A 12,014-nucleotide genomic window follows, 5' to 3' on the forward strand; every position below is an offset into this window, starting at 1 on the left:
TCCTGGACAGAGCTCCAGTCCATCACTGGAAAATATTCATGCCATACTCATACCAGGCCAGTATAGAGTCACCAATCAAATTTAACATGCATAGACATCCAATGTAATTATTAATCTGTCTATTTACATTCAGATGTGTGGTTATTTATTTAGCTTAATTGCTAGTCATTCCTTGAGGGACAACTCATCTATTATTGTAACATCTGTGCCATTATTTTTCAAATGCCTCAGATTAGGAAAACTGTCCTAACTGGCTTCAAAATTCTCAAAGTGGTGAAAATTCGGTCCTATTCTTAGGACTGGGAGTAAAGGTGTTTTATCAGTTTTATTTATGAAACTGCTCCTAACTTCACCGGGATTTAGGAGAGCTCATGAGCTGTCTCACCTAGGTAAGAGCGTTAAGACAGAGATCAGCATGCACATCCTGGGAAAGGCAGAATATTTTGGAAACACTGCTCAACAATAAACAAATTACAATGATTTTGAAATGACAGAGATGGAATAATATTTGAAACAAATCTTGTACATTACCTGATTGCTCCATCTACTCGGAGAAGCCATGCGCTCTCAGCCAAAAATCAAAGTGTTGTTAATGTTACATTTAACAACAACAACAACAACATTTATATAGCACATTTTCATACAAAAAAGTAGCTCAAAGTGCTTTACATAATGAAGAAAATAAAAATAAAAGACAAAGTAAGAAATTAAAATAAGACAGTATTAGTTAACATAGAATAAGAGTAAGGTCCGATGGCCAGGGGGGACAGAAAAAACAAAAAAAAACTCCAGACGGCTGGAGAAAAAAAAAAAAAATCTGCAGGGGTTCCAGGCAACGAGACCACCCAGTCCCCTCTGGGCATTCTACCTAACAAAAATGAAATAGTCCTCTATGTATTTAAGGTTCTCACGGAAGGACTTGATGATGATGGTCATGCAGACTTCTGGCTTTTAATCCATCAATGTCGGAACATCTTTGAGTACAAAGAAACCGGAAAAAGAAACAGAAGAGTTATTATAATGAATTGGATATACAGAGTATCAGGATTAAATTAAAGTGAAGTTATGAGAAGGCCATGTTAAAATAATGTGTTTTTAGCAGTTTTTTAAAGTGCTCCACTGTATTAGCCTGGCGAATTCCTATTGGCAGGCTATTCCAGATCTTAGGTGCATAACAGCAGAAGGCCGCCCGCCTCACCACTTCTTTTAAGTTTTGCTCTTGGAATTCTAAGGAGACACTCATTTGAGGATCTAAGCTTACGATTTGGAATATAAGATGTCAGACATTCCAATATATAAGATGGGGCGAGATTATTTAAGGCTTTATAAACCATAAGCAGAATTTTAAAGTCAATCCTGAATGACACAGGTAACCAGTGTAGTGACATAAAAACTGGAGAAATATGCTCGGATTTTCTTTTCCTAGTTAGGATTCTAGCAGCTGCATTCTGCACTAGTTGCAAACGATTTATGTCTTTTTTGGGTAGTCCTGAGAGGAGTGCGTTACAGAATTCTAGTCGACTGAAAACAAACGCGTGAACTAATTTCTCAGCATCTTTCAATGATATAAGAGGTCTAACTTTTGCTATGTTTCTTAAGTGAAAAAATGCTGTCCTAGTGATCTGATTAATATGCGATTTAAAATTCAGATTACAGTCAACAGTTACCCCTAAGCTTTTTACCTCCATCTTGACTTTTAATTTTAATGCATCCAGTTTGTTTCTAATAGCCTCATTGTATCCATTATTGCCAATTACTAAAATTTCAGTTTTCTCTTTATTTAGCTTTAGAAAATTACTATTCATCCATTCAGAAATACAAGTAAGACATTTTGTTAGTGAATCAAGAGAATCGGGGTCATCAGGTACTATTGATAAATACAACTGTGTGTCATCAGCATAGCTGTGGTAGCTCACGTTGTGCCCCGAGATAATCTGACCTAACGGAAGCATGTTTAAAATGCAGCTTTGCAATAGTGATGATTTTTTATATTTCACAGTCAACCCTTTCTCAGATTTTGCACCAAAGTTTAAACATCCATCAAACGTGTGCTGTAATACAAAGTTCAAACATTTCCGTATCACTCCACATGAGGCAATGTTAAAGCAAGCTGCATTCATGCAAATCAGCACACACATAACGATCATTGCCCCCACTGTGGATGAGCACACATATGTGAATCACAAGTGATATCACAGTATCAACATACAGATGGTCAAGGGTGCAAAGTGTATTGTGGGAAGCAGCACATTACCATGAAGATCAGCTGGGACTGGAGGAGTGATCAACAGAGAGATGTCACACAGGAATGCTGAGCTCTGCATTCCACAAACCCCATGAACATTCCTGTTATATTTTACAAGCCCTAGAAGGTTCAAGAAGGCAGGAGGAAGTTCTTGAGGCCTTCGATAAAAAGAGCATTGCAGAGGATGAGGGATGGAAGTGAGAGGGGAAGGCAGTCAGGATACTGGAAGAATAAAAGTGACTTTGACAACAATGCAAGGATAGGTGTGGGTAGTTTGGGTAACTTTTACTTTACGAGGTGTTTTCAATGGCCGTTACAGCACCAAAGTATGCATTTTCTAAACCTGCTTTATCCTGGGTAGGGTCGCAGGGAAGTTGGAGTGAACGGTAGGAACAATCCTTGGAGTACTCACTGAAAAATAAACATGCAGAATTTCGAGCTTTACTCTCATTCAGTTGTGTGTGTCTCAGTCCTTGCATCTCGGTGCTCATTACATTATTATTCTTGATGTTGTAGTGAAACAGCAACAGTTATGTGTAGCTTAGTCCAGTATTCTACCTTATTAGGTTTTCCTTCTTCTTCTAGTTTTATAATTATTATTAATAATAATAATAATATCTTTGTGGTGCAGTCTTAATGTGTTATTATCAGAAAACGTTATCATGGCTTCCAAATTGTGGCTCGGGTTCCCTGAAGTCACGACGTCATTCATTCTCACCCCAAGCAGGAGTAGGTGTAGGACACTTTGCAGATACTACTCATGTTCTACTCTAAGGTAGGACAAATTTTTGTCCTAATGTATCTTTTAGTGTAATTCCTTGGAGTAATTGTGTGACGCTTGATAAATATACGCCCTGGTCTCCTTTTGTTTTTTTTCCTTTCTTTTTATCATTATTCCACTGTGGCTTCATCTGTAACTGTTGTATCTACAATATTTCAACAGTATTTGGAGGCAAAAAGCTAACCTTCTCTTTGTAAGTCTGAAATTGTGTTGTATATTGAGAGTGGACACAGTATTTTCACTTAATACTTGTCAATCAGATGAAAATGTTAAGCGACTGTTGAACAGTAAGAGGCGAGGGCCTGTTCTTTTGTGTAAGAGTTTATGCTGTTTGGACCCTGAAATGAAACTTAAATCACTTGTCCTGATGTCTTCAACCCACACACACAAACAGATGGCAATTACAAAAGGTTTTTGTGATGACTGATTGTTTTATTATTGCAGGGGTGTCAAACTCTGGGCCTGGAGGGCCACAGTGGCTGCAGGTTTTCATTCTAACGCTTTTCCTAATCAGTGATCAGTTTTCACTGCTAATTAACTCCTTTACCCTTCATCTTAATAGCCCTGTTTTAAAGGATTTAGTCCTCTGAATTGATTAATTTCTTCATTAAATGACAGCCAAACAGGAATGAGATGTGAAACGAGGCAAGCTAAACTGGGATTTTAAATTCCAACCAGTTTCACTCCAATCAATCTCTTAACGAGAAGCTGATTCTCGTTGTTAATTAAAGCCGTTATTTAATTCCATGGCTTGTTGCTGCACTCATTCTGCCACAGCAGATATTTCCAAAACTGTTGATTTTTCTGTTTTTTCTAAAAACACCGTCAAAATGTTTTGGTGACCTGAGAGATCAACCTTACCGAGACCTTCACCTTTCCAAATATTGTGTGATGGGCACAGGTGAGCTGCTCATATGGCGGCTCGTTTTGTATCTCATTATTGTTTGGCTGCTAATTAAGGAAAAAGAAACAAACTAAGGGGCCTGAGTCAAGTGAATTAAAACGAAGGCAAATGAAGTTTATTAGCAGCAAAAACTGGTCACTAATGAAGATGGTTAGAATGAAAACCTGCAGCCACTGCAGCCCTCCAGGGCCTGGAGTTCGACACTTGTGTATTATTGTTTGTCTTGACCATCCATCCCTTACCCAACCCACTATATCCCAGCTACAAGGTCACAGGGTTCTGCTGGAGCCAATCCCAGCCAACACAGGGCGCAAGGCAGGAAACAAACCCCGGGCAGGGCGCCAGCAGGGCACATGCACACCAAGCACAATTTAAGATTGCCAATCCACCTAACCTGCATGTAAACTGGAGCAAACCCACACAGAACATACAAACTCCACACAGGGAGGACCCGGGAAGCAAACCCGGGTCCTCTAACTGCAAGGCAGCAGCGCTACCACACCGCCACCATGCCGCCTTGTCTTGACCACCATTTTGGTTATGTATGTCATATGTGCAGTGCAACCAAAGGAAGAAACTTCATGAGCACATGTCATAAATTACACTGCTCTAAGTAGATACTAACATCTGATTGCATTAGTAGAGCAATTTATTGTTATGCAAAATATACTTATCACTTAGAATGTGGAAAAGAATTTTAAAAATTAAAATTGGCCTAGTAGATTTAGTTAGGCATTTTTATCTTCCTATACAATGTTAGAATATAGAGCAGATAAGATGCTTATAACTTTTATGGGTTTTAGTTTGTTCCCTCGCAGATTCCAAAGATTTGTGTCTATTCTTTAGATTGATGCTTGTTATTTGGCACAGTGCAAGTTTGTGAGGACAGGTATGGGACAGTTATACAGTTTTTTTTTTTTATTATTATTGGTGGATGATTGTCATTACCTTGGTAGGCTGCCTTATACAATGTGCTTCCAGGATAGGCTCCAGCTTTCCCCATAAAGGAAACACTGAGTTTGGAAAATAGATGTACAAATAAATGAAGCCATTTACAGCTGGCAATGGAGGTCAGGCAAATAAAATTCCACTCCACACAGATTGCCAAGAAAATATTCCTTGGGGGCTCATGGTTGTTAGATTTTGACCTGAAGTTCCCTACCTGATCAAGGCCAACTGAATACTTGTCCTTACCTTCGGCATTATGCTGCAGGGCAGGCCATTGGTCTCACTTTTGGAGGAATTTACCTCCAAAAAAGATAATACTAGTAGAAAAATCACAAGTGCCACAATTTGTTTAAAAGTCACAACCATTCATTTATTTCACCATTTATGTATTAATGTCATATGATAAAACCTTTCATATTTATGCAGTATCTAATGTTATGTATTGCTAGGTAATTTTCTTCTTTAAACTGTGTGTTTTATAGAATGTTATTCACTAATTGTAATTTAAATGCTTTTTTCAGAATTTCCGCAGATCAGCACCACGCATATCCAACAGAATGCATTGACCTGCCAGGCCAGACACAAGAAGGTTAGCTCTGATAAAATTAACAATGACTTGAATATCTGAGCACAATTCTTTACATGTTCATTTGTAATCAAAAGAATAGTCTATAAAATCAACACAATGATAGAAGAAAATGTAAAAACAATAGATAAAATTAAGTCATGTTTAAATAGGACTATTAAAATAAATTGGTTTTTACAATTTAAGTTAGCTATTTAATTGGAATATTGTCAAAGGACTCATAGAATTGTTGTATCATAATCATATGTAATCATAGAATGTTGTGAATTTCCCCTTGGGATTAATAAAGTATCTATCTACAGTGCATCTGGAAAGTATTCATAGCGCATCACTTTTTCCACATTTTGTTATGTTACAGCCTTATTCCAAAATGGATTAAATTCATTTTTTTCCTCAGAATTCTACACACAACACCCCATAATGACAACGTGAAAAAAGTTTACTTGATGTTTTTGCACATTTATTAAAAATAAAAAAACTGAGAAATCCCATGTCCATAAGTATTCACAGCCTTTGCTCAATACTTTGTCGATGCACCTTTGGCAGCAATTACAGCCTCAAGTCTTGTTGAATATGATGCCACAAGCTTGGCACACCTATCATTGGCCAGTTTCGCCCATTCCTCTTTGCAGCACCTCTCAAGCTCCATCAGGTTGGATGGGAAGCATCGGTGCACAGCCATTTTAAGATCTCTCCAGAGATGTTCAATCGGATTCAAGTCTGGGCTCTGGCTGGGCCACTCAAGAACATTCACAGAGTTGTCCTGAAGCCACTCCTTTGATATCTTGGCTGTGTGCTTAGGGTTGTTGTTCTGCTGAAAGATGAACCGTCGCCCCAGTCTGAGGTCAAGAGCGCTCTGGAGCAGGTTTTCATCCAGGATGTCTCTGTACATTGCTGCAGTCATCTTTCCCTTTATCCTGACTAGTCTCCCAGTCCCCACAGCATGATGCTGCCACCACCATGCTTTACTGTAGGGATGATATTGGCCTGGTAATGAGCGGTGCCTAGTTTCCTCCAAACGTGACGCCTGGCATTCACACCAAAGAGTTCAATCTTTGTCTCATCAGACCAGAGAATTTTCTTTCTCATGGTCTGAGAGTCCTTCAGGTGCCTTTTGGCAAACTCCAGGCAGGCTGCCATGTGCCTTTTACTAAGGAGTGGCTTCCGTCTGGCCACTCTGCCATACAGACCTGATTGGTGGATTGCTGCAGAGATGGTTGTCCTTCTGGAAGGTTCTCCTCTCTCCACAGAGGACCTCTGGAGCTCTGACAAAGTGACCATATGGTTCTTGGTCACCTCCCTGACTAAGGCCCTTCTCCCCCAATTGCTCAGTTTAAATGGCCGGCCAGCTCTAGAAAGAGTCCTGGTGGTTTCGAACTTCTTCCACTTAAGGATGATGGAGGCCACTGTGCTCGTTGGGACCTTCAAAGCAGCAGAAATTTTTCTGTAACCTTCCCCAGATTTGTGCCTCGAGACAATCCTGTCTCGGAGGTCTACAGACAATTCCTTTGACTTCATGCTTGGTTTGTGCTCTGACATGAACTGTCAACTGTGGGACCTTATATAGACAGGTGTGTGCCTTTCCAAATCATGTCCAATCAACTGAATTTACCACAGGTGGACTCCAATTAAGCTGCAGAAACATCTCAAGGATGATCAGGGGAAACAGGATGCACCTGAGCTCAATTTTGAGCTTCATGGCAAAGGTTGTGAATACTTATGTACATGTGCTTTCTCAATTTTTTTATTTTTAATAAACTTGCAAAAACCTCAAGTAAACTTTTTTCACGTTGTCATTATGGGGTGTTGTGTGTAGAATTCTGAGGAAAAAAATGAATTGAATCCATTTTGGAATAAGGCTGTAACATAGCAAAATGTGGAAAAAGTGATGCGCTGTGAATACTTTCCGGATGCACTGTATATATCTATCTATCTAGAAGCTCACTGGATCAAATATGTGTGACCTCCCCATAAAGTCTTTGTAGCTCAAACTACAAGTCCATTTTTGATGTTATCCTTCCCTTTTTCTTCTGATATTAACTTGTAGTAGGAAAAAAAAATCTTGTATGGAGATCTTTATAAATATTTATTTAAGTGTTCAGCATGGATCCTGTTTGGTCTCGGTTAGTTAAATACATGTTGATAAAAGATAGACTTTTTTTGAAAATAGAATTTCAACATGAATTATGACTGCTAAAATTTGACTTCCTATTTAGCATAAATCTAGAATTAAGGAATATAAGGAAATCATTACTTTCACTCTTTTTCCTTAAGCATATCTAACTTTGCTGAAAAAAATGTTTCTTTTTTAGGTCCTCCCACATCCACTAAAGATGAGTCGATATACACTGAGATCAGCCCGAGCCCCGAAGATCAGGGTAAGACTATCAAGATCTCTTTCTTTATGGGTTTCCCTTTCCTGCTGGTGTTTTAAAAAAATGACCAGGTTTCAAACTACAGATGTAGCCTTCTAATCGCCAATCATTTTTCAAATGGTTTCACTTATCAGTTTAGTTTTCAAACTTATCTCAGACAAACGGCATTATGGTTAACGTATAATAATTTATAATTCCTTCAAAAATTATGTATCCCCATTTTTTTTTTAATTGTTACAGTAAATGTTTTTAGCGCCTGGAAAACAGCTTCGCACACCATGGCAAATCAAAAAGAAAACATCAAACATATTTAACAAATGGCACAAAATGGAAAATGGAAACAACAACAGCATAATTTATTTCTCAAGCACATTTTCATACAAATGATGTAGCGCAAAGTACTTTACACGATGAAGATCAAAAAACATAAAATTAGGCAATACTAATTAACAAAGAATAAAGTAAGGTCCGATGACCAGGGAGGACAGAAAAAAACAAAATCTGCAGGGGTTCCGAGGCCACGAGACCACTCAGCCCCCTCCAGGTATTCTACCTAACGTCAATGATCTCAATCAGTCCTCATGGTTTTCAGACTTCATGTGGAAGAATTAGACGATGATGGTCATGTGGACCTCTGGCCTTCAATCTATCAATGTAAGGACATCACGGTGCTTTGATCAGGTGGTGGTGGTGGCGCAGATCACCATCTCAGAAAACCGTAAAAAGAGCAGCAGAGAAAGTAGGGGTTAGTAGAGATTGTTAGGCCATGAAAAAAAAAGATAATTAAATGCATATACAGAAAGTCAGGGTTATACTAAAATGAAGCTAAATAATGAGCTCCACCATATTAGCCTGGTCACTTTCTATTGGTAAGCTATTCCAGATAAAAGGAATAAAAAAGGAAAGCAGAATTCCCTGTTATCTGATCAAGTAAAATATCTGATAAAGGAATCAACCTGCTTAAAATTAATGTGAATAAATCCCCCCTTCTCTGTGAAGTGTATAATGATTCATAGAAATGTCTTTCAGTTTAGGGGTATGGAACATCAACCTCAGTGGTTGATTTGCCCATCTCTGTAAAGTCAGGTGTTGGACAACAAAGACATCTCTTAGGAAAGCTAAAGGAAGACTAACTGAGAGCTTAAATGAGTCCTGGAAGGCACTTAGCAAAGACGAACTGGCTGGGAAAAAATATTTTCCTGTAAGTGTATGGAAAGCAGTAGTGTTAAGATTTCTGCAGCACATTAGGAAAACCACACTCAAACCTGATATCCTCATCATCACATCACAATCAACAACACTCAGTGTTATGCTGGAACTTACTGGGCCATTGGAAGGACATATGGAGGATGCCTTCTAGTGAAAGAAAGGATGAAGGTCTGGTGATTGTCATAGTCACAGCTGAAAGGCTACATGTCTGCTAGTGGTTGCAGGGTGTATAGGCTTTGTAGGACTTACACTGCACATGGTATCATAAGACAGAGCATATAGAAGGCCTTCTATGACAACACAGAGGCCAGGGAGCAAGTCTCCAGATAGCTTTGGTCCAAAACACCAAATCTATGGGAGTCCTGCAGCTAGGAGCCAGTGTGAGACTTGATCAGCCTCTTTTGATGAGAGTGTATAATGTTTGAAGACCCAAAACCCCCTAGGACTACTGAATCATTACTGACAATGTACCCCAACTAAGTATCAGAAGAGGACTCATTACAATGAGCAGGGATCATCAATAACGTTTCCCTTTGGACTACAGACAGAAGTTTCAAGATACAGTAGTTCTACTCAAAGATCAAGGCGCCAGAGAGTGGTGACAAGGTGCATGTGAATTGGCATGTGCAAGTAAGAAGTCCACTTGTGACAATAAACGAACCCCTAAACCAGGGGTGGGTAATGTTTTTGTTCCATCCCAGTTTCTTAATGAGAAGTCAATTATTGTGAAGAAGCACTTTTGACATTTTTCTGCTTCATTTTAGTGGTCTCGCTTGTTAAGGTTCCCCACCCTTAATTGCTTATTTCAGTCTTAAACAGCTGCATTCAGTGTCTTTAATGGCTCCTTATTAGCAATAAGATGCCAATGACAAAACAGCCAGTGGTTCTCCATCTCTATCTTGTTTCCAGTTACACCTGTGTCCATTTGGTTTGATAAAACACTTAAGGGAAAAATATGACAGACTGAAAATTATCCATTGGAACGAATACCTGTAGCCACCAGCCCTCCAAGACCGACATTGCCCACCCTTGCTCTAAACCTATTCATAACTTAATGTCAAGTCAGGGGTCTTTATTAGACTCAGACTTTATTTTTTTAATCATAGCTGTATCATTAGTGAACTAAATTTGTGGATAAACTGAAATATATAATGTGGTTCACTTCCAGCAAACTTTGGGCCATTTACTCTAGGAAAAAAGACATTTATTCCAGTCCAGAAGCATTTGTGTGTATTGGGAAAGCCACAGGAAAAATACACCAAGGCGCTGGATTTATGAGGCAGTATTGCCTGTTTGATGAAACAAGAACATAAAAATAAATTAACGGGAGGAATGGAGGTTTACTTGACCTAGTGGTGAGAAAAGAGTTTTTCAGATAATGAGATTAATACTGCTTCATTAGTGTATCCCCTGAAAAAAATTTACAAATTCCAAAATTAACTGATATAAGACAGTTTTATGTATTAACATTTTTAAACAATGACTCAAGATACTTTACTTCTTTTAAGGTGTTGATGATGCCGATCCAGTTGACGAAGTCTTATACTCAGACCTTGACTTGAAGAAGTTAAAGAAGAATAAAAAAGGCAAGAGTAAAATTTTCTGCCATCTATCAGAGTTCAAGTCCAAACAATAAATCATAATAGCTCATAACCTCTTTTTAAATCAATGGTTTTTGATAACGTGTAAAAACAAAGCGGTATTGTCATTTAGTCAAATATCATTGCGCTAGCTGTGGGTTGCTGGCCTAGCACTTAAATCTAAGTGCAGAAATGTCATCTAACTGAAATGAATTCAACAAAATGAAACTGCAGCCCCCGATACCCATGACTTGACTCTTGACATGCTAGGTCACAGGGGTCATTCACGACACACCCATGTCGAGGCATTTGTCGTGTGTACTAATAAAAAGTGCTGCATTTTTCACTCAAAACTGATGGCATATGTAGGCGATACTATAACCTAATAAAAAAATTAACTAGAAAAAATTAAAGACAATGAAAAAGGCTCATAGAGGATATACTAACCCTATTAGAGCCCATTGAGTGTCACTCAGAAAGATGTAGCTGACGATCTGAACACACAGGTCTCAAACTTGGGTCAAGGCCAGTAGGCCATTTTTATAGCTGTTAAATGAATTTGTTACTTATTTACACGTAAATGAATCCATTAATGAGGGTGAATCACCGTCATGTTTAACGGATACAAATGAAGCTAGTACTCCCTCTACTGCTCTTTTTAATGCCATATAAAAGTTTTTAATTTAGAATTTCCTTTGTTAAGGTATTGTGTCCCCTGCAATCCTCCAATTGGGAAAATGGAAGAACAGATGGAATTTATAGTTCCAGTTCATGTGTTGCTTTAATTATATGGTGTTTAGTGCTGGATTTGTAACAGCAATGAGTGTGCAGTACAAATTTGTAACAGCAGCAGTGAGGAAGGCAGGCTCTATTGTAGGCATGGAGCTGGACAGTTTGACATCTGTGGCAGAGCGACGGGCACTGAGCAGACTCCTGTCAATCATGGAGAATCCACTAAACAGTGTCATCTCCAGACAGAGGAGCAGCTTCAGCAACAGACTGCTGTCACCGTCCTGCTCCACTGACAGACTGAGGAGATCGTTCCTCCGCCACACTATGCGACTCTTCAATTCCACCCGGGGGGGTAAACGTTAAAATTATACAAAGTTATTGTCTGTCTGTATACCTGCATTGTTATCACTCTCTAATTTATTGTTTTTTATCAGTATGCTGCAGCTGGAGTATGTGAATTTCCCCTTTGGGATTAATAAAGTATCTATCTATCTATCTATCTATCTATCTATCTATCTATCTATCTATCTATCTATCTATCTATCTATCTATCTATCTATCTATCTATCTATTGTAGACTATGGCCCGCAGGTTATCCCAGCCAATACCCCCAAGCCGCCAGGTGGAGCCCTCCCTGCAACATGGAGATGCCCC

General features: G+C 38.8%; 1 protein-coding gene across 1 annotated transcript in view; it reads left to right on the forward strand.

Annotated features, from left to right (window-relative positions):
* Positions 1-10,684, forward strand: part of LOC114667092 (Fc receptor-like protein 5) — a 56,945-nt gene extending 46,261 nt beyond the window's left edge. The window contains exons 13-15 of the mRNA XM_028822226.2: positions 5,400-5,467; positions 7,777-7,842; positions 10,557-10,684. Coding sequence (XP_028678059.2) covers positions 5,400-5,467; positions 7,777-7,842; positions 10,557-10,684 — 262 coding nt within the window. The remainder of the gene's footprint in view (positions 1-5,399; positions 5,468-7,776; positions 7,843-10,556) is intronic.
* Positions 10,685-12,014: the final 1,330 nt, after the last annotated feature.

Source organism: Erpetoichthys calabaricus, chromosome 16, assembly GCF_900747795.2.
Source record: "Erpetoichthys calabaricus chromosome 16, fErpCal1.3, whole genome shotgun sequence".
Classification (NCBI taxonomy): domain Eukaryota; kingdom Metazoa; phylum Chordata; class Cladistia; order Polypteriformes; family Polypteridae; genus Erpetoichthys; species Erpetoichthys calabaricus.